The sequence below is a fragment of the Schistocerca americana genome, chromosome 7 (assembly GCF_021461395.2).
Source record: "Schistocerca americana isolate TAMUIC-IGC-003095 chromosome 7, iqSchAmer2.1, whole genome shotgun sequence".
NCBI classification, from domain to species: domain Eukaryota; kingdom Metazoa; phylum Arthropoda; class Insecta; order Orthoptera; family Acrididae; genus Schistocerca; species Schistocerca americana.
Window position 1 is genome coordinate 117,388,282 of NC_060125.1, and position 17,117 is coordinate 117,405,398.

The 17,117-nt window shown below is 41.5% G+C and overlaps 1 protein-coding gene across 2 annotated transcripts in view; it reads left to right on the forward strand.

The window, feature by feature from the left end:
* LOC124622258 (UDP-glucosyltransferase 2-like) overlaps positions 1 to 15,455 on the forward strand; it is a 125,845-nt gene extending 110,390 nt beyond the window's left edge. For both annotated transcript variants that reach the window (XM_047147919.1, XM_047147920.1), the window contains exon 7: positions 14,211 to 15,455. In XM_047147919.1, the coding sequence (XP_047003875.1) occupies positions 14,211 to 14,490 (280 nt within the window). In that variant the 3' untranslated portion in view covers positions 14,491 to 15,455. The remainder of the gene's footprint in view (positions 1 to 14,210) is intronic.
* Positions 15,456 to 17,117: the final 1,662 nt, after the last annotated feature.

The window sequence follows — 17,117 nt, forward strand, 5'->3', positions numbered from 1 at the left end:
ATGTTTTCATTTTGGCAGTACATTAGGTACACCAAACAGTGGGACCATAATAATGTCTCCATCGCTCATGGTGGTGGACAGCATGTCGTGTCAACACCACACTCTTACAAGGCACACCATCGTAGAATTAGTGCAAAACCAATATAGTGCTCCATGATCACTGGGATAAACAGGACAAATGGACATTGCAGTAATTCAGGGTAGTCAGCTTATGAGGTGAAGGACATCAAGTCACTTAATATTGACAATTACAGTCTTCATTGATAGTTCGTGGCATTCATAGCCCAGTTATTGAACATTTCTGTACCAAGTATGTAGTATTACAGAAAAATGTTCATTAATTGTTTTACATAGAATCAGTAGCCTTCTTTTCCTGGTTACAAAATATTATGAAATAATCGCATTCTTTTCAGTTACAGAGTAAGAATCATTAACCTTTTCCTAATTACAGTTAATTAATCATTTGTCATTAATTAATCATTTGTCTAATTACAGTTAATTAATCATTTGTATAATTACAGTTAATTAATCATTTGTCGTTAATTAATCATTTGTCTAATTACAGTTAATTAATTAATCATTTGTAGCCTTAATTAATTACAAAGCATTATTAAACAGTACCATAGTTAATTAATTATGTGTCATTCCAATCTATTAAGAATCATTAGTCTTTTCCTAATTACAAAGCATTATGAAACAGTCACATTTATTTCCAATTACAAAGTATGAACATTGAAAACAAGAGTTAATTAATGGCATAATTAATAACAATTTCGTTGATTGACATTAATTATTGGCACTCAGTGGCCATCAAGTATTGAATAGAATAAAACATAGTTCATCATTCAGTATTATTCAGATCATTACAAAGTCATTATTAAAAATCAGTTAATTACAGTCAAATCATTAGTAATCACAGGCATTACAATAAACAGTGGCAGTTATTAGCTAGTGACAAAGCATTATTTTGAATATAGTCTCATTAAGAGGTCATTACTCGAGTGACATGCTATTCAGAGTTGATCAGTATTATTCAGAATTATCATAAACTAGTGACATTATGTGGGACTGGTAATACATTTTTTTTGGTAGCAATGCATTGCGTTGGGATCGATAATTAATTGCTGAGGCACATGATACTTTTTGCTTTTGACCTATTGCTGCAAATGAGGATAGGTAACGTCATTCGTCATGAGTCAGCTGTAGCAAGATTATGTAACAAGGCCGTACATGTGATCACATTTATAAATGATAAACACAAATGGGTAAAAAATATAAAAATGCAAGTACTAGAACAGGTATAATAAGTAACAGGTTTAGTAAGTGTCATGAAAAACTTCTCCTGGAAAAAATACAAAAACGGATTATTAACCTGAAAGAAGAAACGCACACTATGCTGAAAAGTAGTGAACTTCGAATTAACAAGTAGTGAAATGTGTATAAAATGTGTTCCATAGCTGTCCTTTCCAAAACTTTCCGTCATCCTACTATGCAATGTAACACCTGCTGTCAAAGCAAACCGCAACAAATACTTAAATAACTACGTGGCATAAAGAAAAAAAAACTTCATTATCCATATCATCATAACTTCACCATTATCATCACCTGTAAAGAAAAACTTCATTATTCATAATACCATTTCCTTCATCATTATTCATCAGTATTCACTATCATCTGCAAAAAATCACTTCATTACTCATTACATAACTATTCCTTATCTCTAGCATATTTCATCACTAAAACTAAGATGTGTAGTTCAGTCTGACAGCCTGCATCAATCACCTTGTATTCTGAAAGAAAAAATTAGTTAAGACTGCTATTCTGTGATGAGTATAGTATAGTCTTGTTAATGCTTGTTAATCCTGATCCATTTACTCTTCCTCATAAAGTTATTGCATCTCCTTTCGTTTATTCCGTAGGTGAAATTCCCATTTATGTTAAATTTATTTCTTAGAATCATCATTCCTTTCTGAAATTGATGAACAAAGATTAATGTCTTGCATTTAAATCCTATACCCACTAAATAATGACTGGTTTATGGTGACACAATTAACCATACAGCATAACATGACAGAAAACGTAATATGTCCAAGACATTGACAGTGTTCGGATGCGAAAAAATGTACACAGAATAATACAATGCAGTAGCAAAAAAATGTGAAACAGTCACGATGTTGAGATGTCATAAGGCAAAAAAAAAATGTCAAAGTCGACTGGTGTGTGTTATATCTTAACTATTTCATAGTGCATACAAACAAAACTGGAGTACAGTCATATACACAAAAAAATGGAAAATGTGCACGGTCTGATGTGTAACGACAAGAAAAGCGACCTGCTAACCTTACCTTGCCGGGCACTTGCCAAGAAAAAAAAATACGATAATCATCAATAAGTAGTCACATAAATATAATTGCAGAAATAGTCGTAAATGTGTAAATTCATCTGAAAAAGTATGCATGGTCTGATGTGTGACGACAAGAAAAGCGACCTGCTAACCTTACCTTGCCGGGCACTTGCCAAGAAAAAAAAATACGATAATCATCAATAAGTAGTCAGGTGAATTAATTGCATTAGTAAATGGCATCATAGTGTGTTGAATCATACAGTGGTTTCACTCAATAAACGGTTTAATGTTTGAGATATGGTGATTGCCTTTCGATTTTCTGGTTCTCAAAGTTTCGATGTGTACAACATTGGGGTGAGGGATACTGCGAATCCGATATGGACCTGCGTATAGAAGTTCAAATTTACTGCACTTACCTTTTAATTTGCTGGATAAATAATGTGTACGTACTAGTATCTTCTGTCCAACGTGAAAGACGCGGCGTGTACAAACCTGTTTTTGCTGTCTTCTCCGGCGCTCTGCGGCACGTTTGATGTTGTTCAGCGCAATGTCAATTATTTCGTGGTGTCGTAATCGACGAGATGCAGGAAATTTTATTAATTCTTTAATTTTGTTAGGTGGTTCAGCATTTTTCAGTATAACAGTCGGAGATAGCATAGTGGATTCATTTGGAATGGAATTAATTACATCTTGGAATGAGAGTATGTGTGTATCCCAATCAATATGTCTTTTGTGGCAGTATATTCTGCACAGCTTACCAATTTCCTTCATTAATCTTTCACAAGGGTTCGAAGAAGCGTGGTACTTGGATATATAGATCGGAGAAATGTTTCTAGCTCGTAACATGCGTGTCCATACACTACTACGAAATTGAGATCCATTATCAGAAATTACTTTCATTACATGCCCTACATGAGATAGAAAATGTTTTACAAATGCTTTCGAAACAGTTTTAGCAGTAGCTTTGCGTAACGGAGTGAAAGTAACAAATTTTGAAGTGAGCTCAACAGCGACAAAAATGTAGCAAAAACCTCTGTTAGTTCTCGGAATCGGACCAAAAATATCTACTGCGGCCATGTGTCTTAATTTCACAGGTATAATGGGATATAAAGGAGGAATATGTGAAGTGGTGTCTGATTTAGCTTTCTGGCAAATTTTACAAGACGCTAAAACTCGTCGTATACGTTTTTCCATGTTGGTAAAATAACAGTTCTGTCTCAGTATAAGAAAACATTTTCGTGCTCCGTAATGTGCGTAACTTAAATGAGTGTACCAAATTAGTTTGTTAACCAGTTCATCAGGAATGCATAATAACCAAATGTTGCTGTCAGGATGAGAGCGGCGAAACAGAATGTCATTGCGTACAGTGTAGTGGTTCCTAATCGTAACATTTTTCCTATCTTGCCAAAGGTGTTTAATTTCTTTCCACACATTGTCCTTATTTTGTTCTTGTGCTATGTCCTGTAATGACGATGAAATAAAATTTTCAAATGCAACCTGCTGAATGTACATGACACTGAAATTTGCTTTGCAGAAGTTGGTTGCTACGTCTTGCTGATTGTTACTGAGAGAACGCGATAGTGCGTCTGCTATAACATTTTGCGTGCCGGGAATGTGAACTATTGTAAAATTAAATTCCTGTAAATATAGTTTCCATCTGCTTAACCTGTCGTGAGTGAATTTAGCTGAAAGTAAAAATTGTATCGCTCTATGGTCTGTGTAGACGGTGGTATGTCTGCCGTAAAGAAAGTGCCTAAATCTCGTGAAAGCCCATACAACACATAATGTTTCAAGTTCTGTAACAGAATAATTTCGCTCAGCAGGTGACAGAATGCGACTTGCAAATGCGATGTTTTTAATAACTGTTGAACCATCTTCTTCGATTTCCTGGAAAATATGTACGCCTAAAGCGGTGTTGGAACTGTCAGTGGCAATGGAAAAATTTCTGGTGAGATCTGGGTGCGATAATAGTGGTGCATTCAACAGAGCATGTTTCAGGTTCATGAATTCAAAATGTGCTTGCTTATCCCAAGACCAAATACTGTTTTTACCTGTTAAATGGCATAATCTGGGTGTGTCTAAAGCAGAATGATGAATAAATTTACGAAAAAAGTTAATTAAGCCCAAAAAACTGCGTAATTGTTTCTTCGTCGTAGGAACACTAATGTCACGTAGAGCCTGAAGTTTTTCTGGATCAGGCGCAATGCCTTCTGCTGAAATCACGTGTCCAAGAAATTTTATAGAAGTTTTGCCAAAGTGCGATTTACTAAGATTAACTGTAAGTCCTTGTGCATGGAAAGTTTGTAACAGTTGTTCAAGAATCAGATTGTGTTCAGACCAGTTAGCTTCTGCAATAAGAATATCGTCTACATACGTCGTAATTCTGTCCTTAAGTTCTGTCGGAAGTATAGTATTCAAACCGCGAATAAAAGCTGCAGAAGAAATAGTTAAGCCGAACGGTAGTTTGCAAAATTGATAACAGTCGCCAAAACAGAGAAAAGCGGTGTATTTTCTGCAGTTCGGATGAAGTTGAATTTGCCAAAATCCCGATTTCAAATCTAATGTAGAATAAATAGCTGTACCACGAAATTTCTGTAAAAGTTCCTCTAGTGTCTGTACAATGCCTCGCCATCGCTGCTGCGTTACATACGTGTTTCAGTCTGCAGAACATACTAATGTACGTGTCGTGTGGACATGAGTGTCCTGTATCTGGGCAAGGTGTTCTGTTTTTTTCTGAACATGAGTGTATCTTCGTACTGCTGACAGCAAACTTATACAATCACACCTACGTTCTACATCTGTACTCCGCAATCCACTGTGGACTGACTGGCTGACTTTGCTTACCAACATACCCGTTACTAGAGCTTCTTCTCCTTCCATTGTCGTATGGAGTGCGCAAAGAATAATTGTTTAAACACTAGTGTAATCTTATCTCCGCCAGAGCTGCAGGAGGAATATGTTGTAGTATATTCCCATATTGCTTACTTAAAAGCTGATTCTTGAAATTTTGTAAGTACTCTTAGACCTTCGCAGGATAGTTTGCGTCTATATTCGAGCGTCTGCCATTTCAGTTTTTCCAGCACTCCGTGACGGTCTCCCACTGGCCAAAGAAACTTGTAACTATCTGTGCTGCCGTTCTTTGTATAGTTCAGTATCCCGCGTTAGGTCTATTTGGTATGGATTCTATACACTTGAGCAGTATTCTTGGATTGGTTCCACAAGTGTTTTATGAGCAATGTCTTTGTAGGCTGATTGCTTTTTCTATGCTACCCGTGAATGATTCCATCTTATTTGCCTCCGAATGAGACTATGTGACGGTTACATTTCATATCCCTGGATATTTACATCCGGTGCACGCTATATTACATGTGCTGTTAGTGGTGTCTGCTGGTGCTCCATCTCATGTACCGGTCACTTCGTTTCGTCCTCTAAAACGCAACGTATTGAGCCAGGAGCTAGTTCCTGAAACGAAACACGTTAGCTTCTGGCTACTGTTAATAAACACCACTAGACTGTGTCGAAGTAATACACTACCTGACAAAAAGTAAAGCTCCCTGAAGACATGGTCTGATGTCAGTGTAACGTCGTACGCGTACAGACCACCGGCGGGTACGTAAATGATTAAGAGTTACTGTCGTCTGTGACAGAGCGGTCACAGACGGTATTAGTGTTGTCACGCTGCGTGGAAGAGAGCATAAGCGGCGTGAACAGCGTCAGATGTTGAGTGATCACCGTGACGGACTCGAAGACGCCGCGTAGTCGTGTGAGAGAGCGTCGTCAGCACCTGACAGTTTGGGATGATGCTCACTGTAGGTCTCTATTGGGCTTCCTCGTCGAATCGTGCAATATCCAAATCTGTGGGGCATTCGATTGTGACAGTGGCTCGACATGGGACTGCCTGAGATCGCGAGTGCCGGCATACTCTTCGTTAAGGCTCCGGAAGACCACATCTGCCACAGTTAGGGAGGATCTTCATAAACCCCTTTACATTTGTGTCTGCCAGTCGGGAACAGGTAGTTGACTCAATGCATAACTCATTGTCATCCTGCACCATAGTGCGGATAACAGCATCAGCTGAACTGAGCCGTTACCGTCATGTGTGTAGGTTGCCATTAACACCAGATGGCGAGATCTGGAAGCGTGGACTGCCGCTGAAGTGTGTCACATAATGTCCAACAACGAATTGTGCTAAAGCGCTGCCACGGGTATCCATCGTTGGCGAGTACGGTGGCGGTCTGTGGAGATGTCACATTCTTCCACTGTTTTGAAGAGGTCCAGCGGTGTCACTCCTGACGTGGGGACCTATAGGTTATGACTTTAGGTCACGGCTGACAGGAAATTAGGGAACTGTGATGGCGTTACAGTACGTCACGGACATACTGTGTCCTCATGTGTTACCTCTCATGCGACAGTATCGTGTTGCCATTCTTCAGCAGGACAGTGCACTTCTACATGGGGCACGCATCCTTAGCAACACTCTACGTCATCTTGAAGTACTTCCCTTGCCAACAAGATCCCCAAATCTTCCCCCGATAAAACATGGGTGGGACAAGCTCGGACGTCAACACGTTCTCAGCTGACAGTATCAAGGATATCGAGGACCAGAAACAGGAGTTATTGCTTCAGGATACGACACAACGTCTTCCCAACCTAATCTCTGGGCGCATCCATGCCACAGGTGGTGCAACATCATACTGATAAGTGGCCTCATACAGCCTTGTTCTTTGTAAATTTGACTCGATTTTGTAATCACTGAAACATTCCGTGCAGTTTCATTTCGTTTCCTCCTCCGCTTCAGGGCGATTCACATTTTTGGTGAAGCAGTATACTGAAATATTAGCCCTGTCAATGAAGATCAAAAACGATAGAATTGAGGAAAAAACTCCTAAGTTGCAAATTTCTGTACAAAAAAAAAAGAAGAAGAAGAAAACACTGGTGAAAGTGGAGTAGGGGAGTGGGACTTTTGAAGGCTTGAATAACGCGAAAACCCTGACTTCTAAATGAAATATTTCCCAGTACTAAATTAAGATTCCTAAAAAAATTTCCAATTTATTTTTGTCTAGAAGCATTGTACAGAATGGGAAAATTGCGTACTATTAAAAGTAATATTTTAATGGTATAAAATTCATGTTCATTTCTAAATGAAGTGGGTCAAGAACGTCTAAGTGCATTAGACACGCAGTAAGGGATAAATTGTTTTCTCGGGATGTAACAAGGTCCAGGGACGGGAGGTCGAGAGTAGAAGCGCGAGGGAAGGTAAGTCGCCTGATTTTTGTCATGCCTTCCCCTTCTTCAAAGGTCTGCAAGCTACCTACGACAACACGAAAAGCAACTGAAGGACGTTTCGCGAAGTTATGCCGATCCGACAACCTACATTCTCTCGCGCTTTTAACCTCCAAGTCCGCCTCCTTCACCCTGTTGTGCCCCAGAACATAAAAATCCATTAATATGGCTCAAATGAACTTAGACGTGGTATAGATATTTAAAATTTGTTCTTAACCCACTTCATATAACAATAAATATTAATTTTATAATATTAAAAAACTGTTTTTAGTAATATGTCTTTTTTTTCACGTTCTGTAACGCGGAAACTATTAGTCCTGGACGAAGAGTGATCAGACCTTATTTGTACGTAATTTAATGTAGTTCCGGGAAACGTTTTCGCTAGAAGGAAAACGTAAAAAAGTAACATTTAGACGCCCCCCTCCACCACCCCCACCCCATGCTCACACTCCTCCGGTGGGGTTTTGTAGTGTGTTGTTCATGGTGGTCTATTCTATCACTGTGCAGAATTTTGCGACTACATGATCTTTCTTCCCCTAGTTTTCCTTTGTCGACTGGGATATATATATCAGTGAGGCGCCAGGCCCTATCAAAGAAATAAACGGCCAACGAATTTTAGTTACTGTGGATTTGTTCCGCAGAGTAATTACTCGACTTACATCAATCAAGCATACGACACACTCTATTGTAAACGGATCTTAATTAGTTTAAGTCTAAGCTAAACTAATGAAACAAATGATTGTTTCTCTGGTGGCAGAAAGCACGCTACCAAGCACTTACCTTCTACAACGATCCTGTCTCACATCTTACTGACCACATACAGTCTGATAGGTGACTGAAAGCAGACGACTGCGTCCTTGGTCGGTTCTTCTGGGGAGAGAAAGCTTAGGACGTAGTCAACGTTCCCTCCTCTTGTACAAGCTAAAAGATTTGACCAATGTCCCGTCCAGTTCCGTGACGGACGCTCAAACTCCGACAACTCCACGGAATCCGCGTGCTTGTATCGCTCTAGTGGAGAGCAGGGTTGAGATCCCACGCCCTCTTTCCCCAGCAGTGTGTGGAAGACATTGTTTTGTGTGCCAAACGTGTTGTGGCCATTTCCGGCCATGCCGGTGCTTAATGAAAACTTTGCACCTTTCCACCTCATTGCAATTAATAAATTATTTGGATGCTCATAACCACGGTGCGTCCAGCAGACCAATGGCTCCTTTACCGACTAATCCTCGCGACGCTGTCTCGTGGTCTGCTCACTCCAGACTTCAATTGTGCCAATTAATCTGATGTAATAGCCGTTCCCTCTCTGGGTGTATTTGTGTGAACTGACCGATCCCAAGACTCTCGTAAATGAGTAATTAGTGCTGTATTTGCAAAATCAGGGAGTAATAATGGGGAAGACATATCCAGTATTAACAGAAAAAGTCGAGTCAATCCCCTATTTATTTATTCTAATAAACGCACACTTAAAAACTGCATACAAATAAAATTTACATTGGAGTGACATAAATATACAGGGGAAAGTTACATGGATCATACTTTAGACAGGAGTGGGTCGCAAGTTATTAGAAACGAAAATGTTGTCTCCATGGATCACTCTCCACTCCACATTCATAGATACCATATAAATAGTGAGCTGGCCGTCGTGTGAGGGCGGGGAATGGGGAGGGGGTGCTAGGCAATCATCCAAATGAGTCAGTGGCATGCAACCGCCGCTATTGGTTGAACTAAGCAATCGCAGCAAAACAGCACACACTACGCTGGATACGTGTAAACTTTACCGAACCAACGTCCATACTGACGAAACTCTTTGCACCTGTCTCCTCCTAACGCCCCCACAAAAGAAAAAGGCGCGCCTACAACAGCAATGGTCGACGAGGCACGTAACCTACTGGCAGCCTGTGGCGTGAGAGGAAGTTACCGTCGCGAGCCCCTCTCCCCAGAAACGTTGGAAAGTAACCGACCAGGCTCACCCGTGAAAGAAAAAGCGCGCCTAAAAGCTGGTAACTGTCAGTGAGGCGCCGATATGCCGCCATCATAGGAATGTGAGAGGAGGCCGCCCTAGCGAATCACTCTGCCCAGAGAAAACACGGTGTGACCAAAATGAAACACGAATACCTATCCATGCTAAATGGCGGGACATTTATTGTTTTATTAAAATTAAACTTGTGATTCTTGAAGTTTTCCCGGCGTACTGAATATAAAACAAGATTTCTGGATTGCAGCCGGATCATGTTGCCTTCTTGAGACAATATTTCGGTTGGTATCCGTCTAGCCATCTTCAGGTGAGTCTCCGCCACTGACACAGACATTGGAGGACACTCACCTGAAGTTGGCTGGGCGGTCCCCAGCGGAAATATTGTCGCAAGAAGACAATCGAAACCTCTTATAATAATATTAAAATTGCTTGTACATCGCTATAGTAAGAGGTGCATAAAACCACACAGAAAGGAAAGGGATAAGGATACTAGCTATTTGTCAGATCGCAGTTATTTCCGTTATATCTGATACATTCTTGTTCTTGGATACAGTGAGCTGCGGGAAATAATCTTAAAAGGTGGCACAAATTGATCTAGAAGAAACGAGTCATCCAGAAATCTGACTGAGGGGTTTCAGCAGGATACTACTTTTCTCTGATTTTGTGATGTGCACAGTATGACATTTCTGTAAACATATAGCCAGTGCCAGTCTTTGTACCACTTAGAAACCTCATCAAGATTTCACTGAATATATGTGCAGCTTTCGTCAAGTGCTACTCTTTTATACACTTTAAGACAAAAGACCGACTCACGAGGAAGGAATTATCCGAATAGGACGGAAATCGGTAGCCGCAATGTTAAGATACCGATAAACAAACGATTACAATTTCACGAAATTGCATAATTATTCAAGAGAGGGAGCTTCACAAATTGAGCAAGTCAATGAAGCGTTGACCCCCTTCTAGGCCCTTGTGCAAGCAGTTATGCGGCTCAGCGATGGTTGGCAGAGTTCTTCAATGTCCCTGTGAGTGATGTTGTGTCAAATTCTGTCCTATTGGCGGGTTAGATTTTCACAATCCGGAGATTGTTGGAGGGCTTTGCCAGTAGTGCTCCAAACGCTCTCTACTGGGGAAAGGTCTGGTGACCGTGCTGGCCAGCGTAGGGTTTGGCAAGCGCGAGGAGAAGCAGTAGAAATTTTCGCCATAGGCAGGCACTGTCTTGCTGCAGTGTAAGCACACGAAGGCTTGCCATGAAGGTAAACAAAACAAGGTATAGAATATCGTCCTGTGCTACAAGTGTGCCATGGATAACAACCAAAGGGGTCCTGCCACTAGAATAAATGAAGATATGCACCCCAGATCATGACTCCTGGATGTAGAGCTGTATGGCAGGCGATTGTGAGGTTTGTATCCCACCGCTGTTTAGGGCACCTCCAAGGCACGTCTCCCGCCTGGAATCTCATTGACTGGAGTAGAAGCAATGAATACCACTTCGAATTCCCCAGAAACCAGTGTGGAAACCAACCCGAATGTCACCCGCCATAATGGCCAACAACCAGGAGCGACAGTCTGGCGTCACATTTCTTTTCACAGCAGCACCCCTTTGGTTGTCATGCGCGACATCCTTAGAGCACAGCGGTATGTCGCCCCTACTCTACGCATTTTGTTGCCCTGCAGGACAAATCATCGTGGACTCACATTTCTGCAGGATAATGCTCGCCTTTAAGGGAATCTGGAGCCTAAAAATGATGAAAATTTCGGGTTTTCAGTTTATTGTGAAAAAAATACTACAGATCTTCCTCTTTAAAATGACATATTAATCTTACCTGTAGCTCAACTCCAAGTATTGAAAATATTATTTTCAATAATGTGCTGTAGAGGGCATGTCGGGACATTGAATTTCCATGGATACATGTTCATTGAAAACATCGTTTTTCAAAACTTCCGGTCTTTCCAAAGACTTTATATTATGTTGCCAACACGATTTGTCTGCGTATTGGATACTGTTGTTTACATTGAGCATTTGGTGGTTATTGCACGATTTGTGTTGTATTTCTATTGCGTAACTGGAACTTATCAAATATGTCTCGATGTAGTAACAGAGTTTACAAGAGGAAGAAGCCTCCTCCGAGCTACACTAGTGGAACCGTGACAATTTCTCCGACCTTGGGAAATGATTCTAAAAATAGTGAGGTTATTCATTAAGTGAAATCTACTCCTGTCTCGAGCACAAGCAAGAAGTTGCATGGATCAACTGAAAAATACTGCAGTTTATTGGAGAAGTGTAGTGAGGATAATGTGAACGAAACAATTAACATTTCATTGCTCTCAAAGGTGATTGAGAGTTCAGTACTGTTTAAGGAATGTTGCAAATTGAGTATGTCAGTAAATGTAAAGTGACACATAGGACTTGCAGCAGAAATCTGTCTCCATTGTACTAGTTGTCATTACAGTGTTTCATTTTGGAACTCAGAATATGTCGAAATAGGCCAAGGTGAAACTGATAGTGAGAAAAGCAAGTACTATGGTGTAAATATTAGATGTGTTTATGCTCTAAGGTCAATCGGTAAGGGATACTCCGCTGGTCAAATGTTTTGTGGTGTAATGAATCTACCACCACCACCAACGAAATTCTCAAAATATAACTCGGTTGTTGGATCCTGTGTTGAAGATATTGCCCAAGAATCCATGAAAGAAGCAGTGGAGGAGGCTGTGGCGGTGAATGAAGAAATTCCAGATGTTCAGAATCCTCGGGACCTGACTGTAGCACTAGATGGTACGTGGCAGAAGCGCGGGAACACTTCACATAATGGGGTAATAACGGCAACAAGTGCTGGTACTACAAAAGTTATAGATGTTGTAATTAAATCCAAGCACTGTAGGTGTCCTAAAAGAGTGAAGGAAGAGCATGCAGAAAACTGTCGAAGGAATTACGGTGGGTCTAGTGGGGCCATGGAAGTTTCCGGTGTGAAAGACATTTTCAGTCGCTCTCTTCTGTGGAACCTACAGTTCCTGCGTGATGGTGATTCGAAGTCTTTTTCTGCTGTATCTGAGCTGAAACCTTATGGAAATGATGTTACCATTAGTGCATAGCTCACGTTCAGAAACGTATGGGAACAAGGCTGCGTCCACTGAAGGCCACAATGAATGGCCAAGTACTCAGTGATGGAAAACCTTTGGGTGGAGCTAAACGATTGACAGACGAGGTAATCAACAGATTGCAGAGAGGCTATGGACTGGCAATAAGACAAAATACTCACAGTGTTGATGCAATGGAAAAGGCTGTAATGGCACTTCATTACCAACCCTTATCGACTGACGAGGAACCACTACATGGACTATGCCCACAGGGACCCAATTCCTGGTGGAAGTACAACAAATATCAGGGATCTGAACGTGTATACAAGCATCATCACAGTCTACCAGAAACTGTCATGAAGGCTATAAAACCAATTTTCAGAGATCTTTCTGCAACTGAACTTTTGAAGAAATGTCTCCATGGACGTACACAAAATCAAAATGAGATTGTGAATAATGTAATTTGGACCAGAATCCCAAAAAATGTGTTTGTGGAAATTCATACTCTTCATTTTGAAGTATATGATGCCATTGCTACGTACAACAAAGGTAACATTATAAAGTGCAATGTGATGCAGAAGTTGGATGTGATGCCCGGAAAGTACATGGTGAGTGCAATGATGTCGATAGACAATGAGAGGAAACGGGATGCTGAAAGGAAAGAAAAGAAGTGTGAGGAGCAAGCCAGACAAAGAATGAAAGGTGTGAAAAGAAGGCTAGTTGGGGAGATGTCTAGTGACAGTGAAAACCATTCTTATTGTGCTGGACTCCACTAAAATGTTAGCGAAACTTTGATACTCGTTTTCCACAAGTTCACTTTTTTGCCATATAAGAAACATTTTCTCCTAAACTATTAGAGATAAAGACTTAAAATTTTCAAGGAATGTAAACAGTGCCAATATACACCTTGTATCATAACCTTTTTGTGATACATAATTGATAACAGATTTTATTTCAAAGATACTCTGCCAAAAAATGTGTCAATTATTTTCAGTAACAAAATAATTAATATCTTCCCAAAAAAGGACCAATAAATTAAAATCCGTATGGTACGTGGTATTAAATGTATGTAATATTATACTGTAAAAGTTTCATCATTTTGGTGTTAATAGTTCATAAGAAAATGTTCCTTACGTTTAACATTGGAGGTATAGGACGTCGCGGGAGTTTCTACTGCGTGTCGTCCCGCTTGCCAGAACCTACCTTGGCCGGCAAGATCGCCGGATGTCTCCTCGATTCAGAACGTTTGTAGCATTATGGAGCACTATGATCTCACGCTCCAGCTGGACAGAATTTAGCACGATATCTCTCAGGCGAACATCCAACAACTGTATCAATCAATCCCCAAGCAGAGTGACTGCTTGCATAAGGCCAGAAGTGGATGAACGCTTTATTGACTTGCTCTGTCTGTGAAGATATTTGTCTTGGATAACTCATCCAGTTTTTCTGAAAATTTAGTTATTTCTTAGTCTGTAGATGTAGATCTGCTAAAAGTCGGCGGTTCCCTTTAATACTGGTCGCTCTCTGCGGCAGATACAAGGAGAACATGAAGCGGCTGTCAGCGGTGTTCAGGGAGCACAAGGCGGACTCGGTGGAGCGCGCAGTCTGGTGGATCGAGTACGTGCTGCGCCACAGGGGAGCGCCGCACCTGCGCAGCGCCGCCCTGGACCTCCGCTGGTGGCAGCTGCTGCTGGTCGACGTCGTCGCCTTCGTGCTGGCCGCCGCCGCCGCCGCCTCCGCCGCCGCCTACCTGCTGGCGAGGCGTCTCTTCAGCGGGCTCAGCGCCTGGAGGGGCAAAGCCAAAGTCGCCTGAACGCCAGCGTCTCCAGAACCGTGTCATTTGTCCCGTACTAGCTGCAAAGTGGTGTCACAGTGGAGCCTTCTGATAATCCGTCTACTCCACACGCCTCCCTGTGTATTCTTTTCAACGCTGATGGGGCTCTTTTACCGTCACCAATCCAAAAAAATACTGCATATCGTCGTCGTCCAGTATGTGGTGTTGCAACTAAATCATCAGTAGTCAGGTGCTGTCGCGTGAGTCTCGTCCAGAGCATTGCAGTCTGTGGCTGACTTTAGTGCAAAACTTTGCTAATGATAATCCCAAATTGCATTCGTAGTTCATACCCGTAAGAGTTTATTCTGCATCAGTGTGTCAGGTCTCAATGCCAGCCCTACACAGCCGCTGCCTATATCCCTGGGCAGGATGACAGAGCCGACTTGTAACCTGAGACATTCGGGCTGCCGAGTACCGCACGCCCAGCAACAACACGTCACACTGGCTACATTTCGTGTCAAACACAGCGAAAGCTGCCCCACTTTGTTCTGCCAGCTGTCCGACGAGTACAGTAGGGCGCAACAATTACTGTATCTGTTTTGCAAAGTACTCCCGTCGACACACACAAATATTTGCTCACTTAGCTGAAAAGTTGTTATTCTTTTACTAGTTTAGCCGAAGACAGACAAAAACAAACCAGAGGCTGCAACTGAACAAATTGAACATCGCTTGCAAATTGCTTTCCATCGGGAGGAATAACATGTAATCTGCATATACCTAGGATTGGCGACAGGCACCACCTGTTAAAAGAAACGACGTCAAAATACACAGCTACCAAATATATACAGCCTAAAGTGGCAAAAAGAAGTGCTTGAGAAACACATGTCTAGAATTTGTGTATGTATTACTTCCAGTCATGCGTTATTACACAAAAACAAAAGAAATAAACGCACTGCACAAAAGAAAATAGTCTATTTTTTTAATCTAAAAAAAAAAATGGTTCAAATGGCTCTGAGGACTATGGGACTTAACTTCTTAGATCATCACACACATCCACGCCCGAGGCAGGATTCGAACCTGCGACCGTAGCGGCCGCGCGGTTCCAGACTGTAGCGTCTAGAACCGCTCGGCCACTCCGGCCGGCTTTTAATCTAAAATACGGCACATATAGGTAAAGAAAAATCACTCATTCTTGCTGCATCGTGCACAAATCTGCTTTGCTAGGACTCGAACAAAAGTTTGTGGCTACGTATCTCACAATTTTAAACACTGACTTTTCTTACTTTTCATAATCAGGAACAGAATATGATGCTTTTAAAGTAGCCCTTTGAACCTTTCGTGGTATTTCACTGTCATCAACTGCATCGTGACGAATCCAGCACTTTCTTATTTATAAATTCCACCAGGGTTTCAGAAGACGATGCACGTAATGTACAAGACATATAGTAAACAACCACACATAATCGGTGGATGGAACTTCTCTCCAGGTTTGTAACTCACATTACAGATGCTCGGTATTGTCACCGTCTGTGATGCGACACGTGTCCCAACATGGCATGGTCTATATCAACAACCACATTAATTATGCTTTCTTACAACTGTTCCAAAGCCGGCCGGTGTGGCCGTGCGGTTAAAGGCGCTTCAGTCTGGAACCGCGTGACCGCTACGGTCGCAGGTTCGAATTCTGCCTCGGGCATGGATGTGTGTGATGTCCTTAGGTTAGTTAGGTTTAATTAGTTCTGAGTTATAGGCAACTGATGACCTCAGAAGGTAAGTCGCATAGTGCTCAGAACCATTTGAACCATTTTGAACTGTTCCAAAGTGCCAGTGGCGACAGCAACATGTGACATTTGACATAACTCATAACTATATGGGTAACTAAAGAAGAGTCATGATCCGTTGCTCCTCCAGTCCAACGCTGAGGCAGTTTGGTATCCAGGTGATAACGACTGTGGGGAAGAAAGTGTGGTGGAGCACCATCACATTCCAAAATCAAGTCAGCGCTGTCTTGTTGTAATTGTGCCGTAATCAATTTCTCAAGCACGACCACGTACACGAAACCAGTAACAGCTTTCTCTGAAAAAAAAAAAAATTATAATAAAATAAAATAAAAATTCATAAATTTTTTAAGAGAGATGGGAAAAAAGGTGCCTACTTTAGGAAAATCACAAATGTTTGCCACAATCTCGCGTGAACTTTCTTTGCCTGAAACACGCACGTTACGACGATTCACCTTTCCAGACTCATGAAACGTGGCTTGATCACTACAACCAGGTTCTACAAGAAGTCTTTCTGCGGTAGCATTGTAAACGTCAGAACGGAACTAACTGTTCCGAGTGGCCTGAATTCTCAGCAGAGTTTTTACCTGATATTTGGGACAAAATCGTCGCTGAACCGTCACAACCGACTCACATTTAGCGGTTCAAGGACACAAATCGCACGCATCGCTCCATTATACACCATTTTCTGACTCCGCTGCCTTTAGAAGCGCGCTCTGCAATTACGCCACGGCGTGTATTACGAAGCTAAGCTTGGAGAGACGTTCCATCCACTGATGTGTGTCTATTATCTGTATGTCTTGTGGTTTATAAGCAGCCTCCTTCTGAAACCCTGGTGGTACTTACCAGTAACATCGCAGTGGCTGTTTTTAGTAGACTAAACCGTCG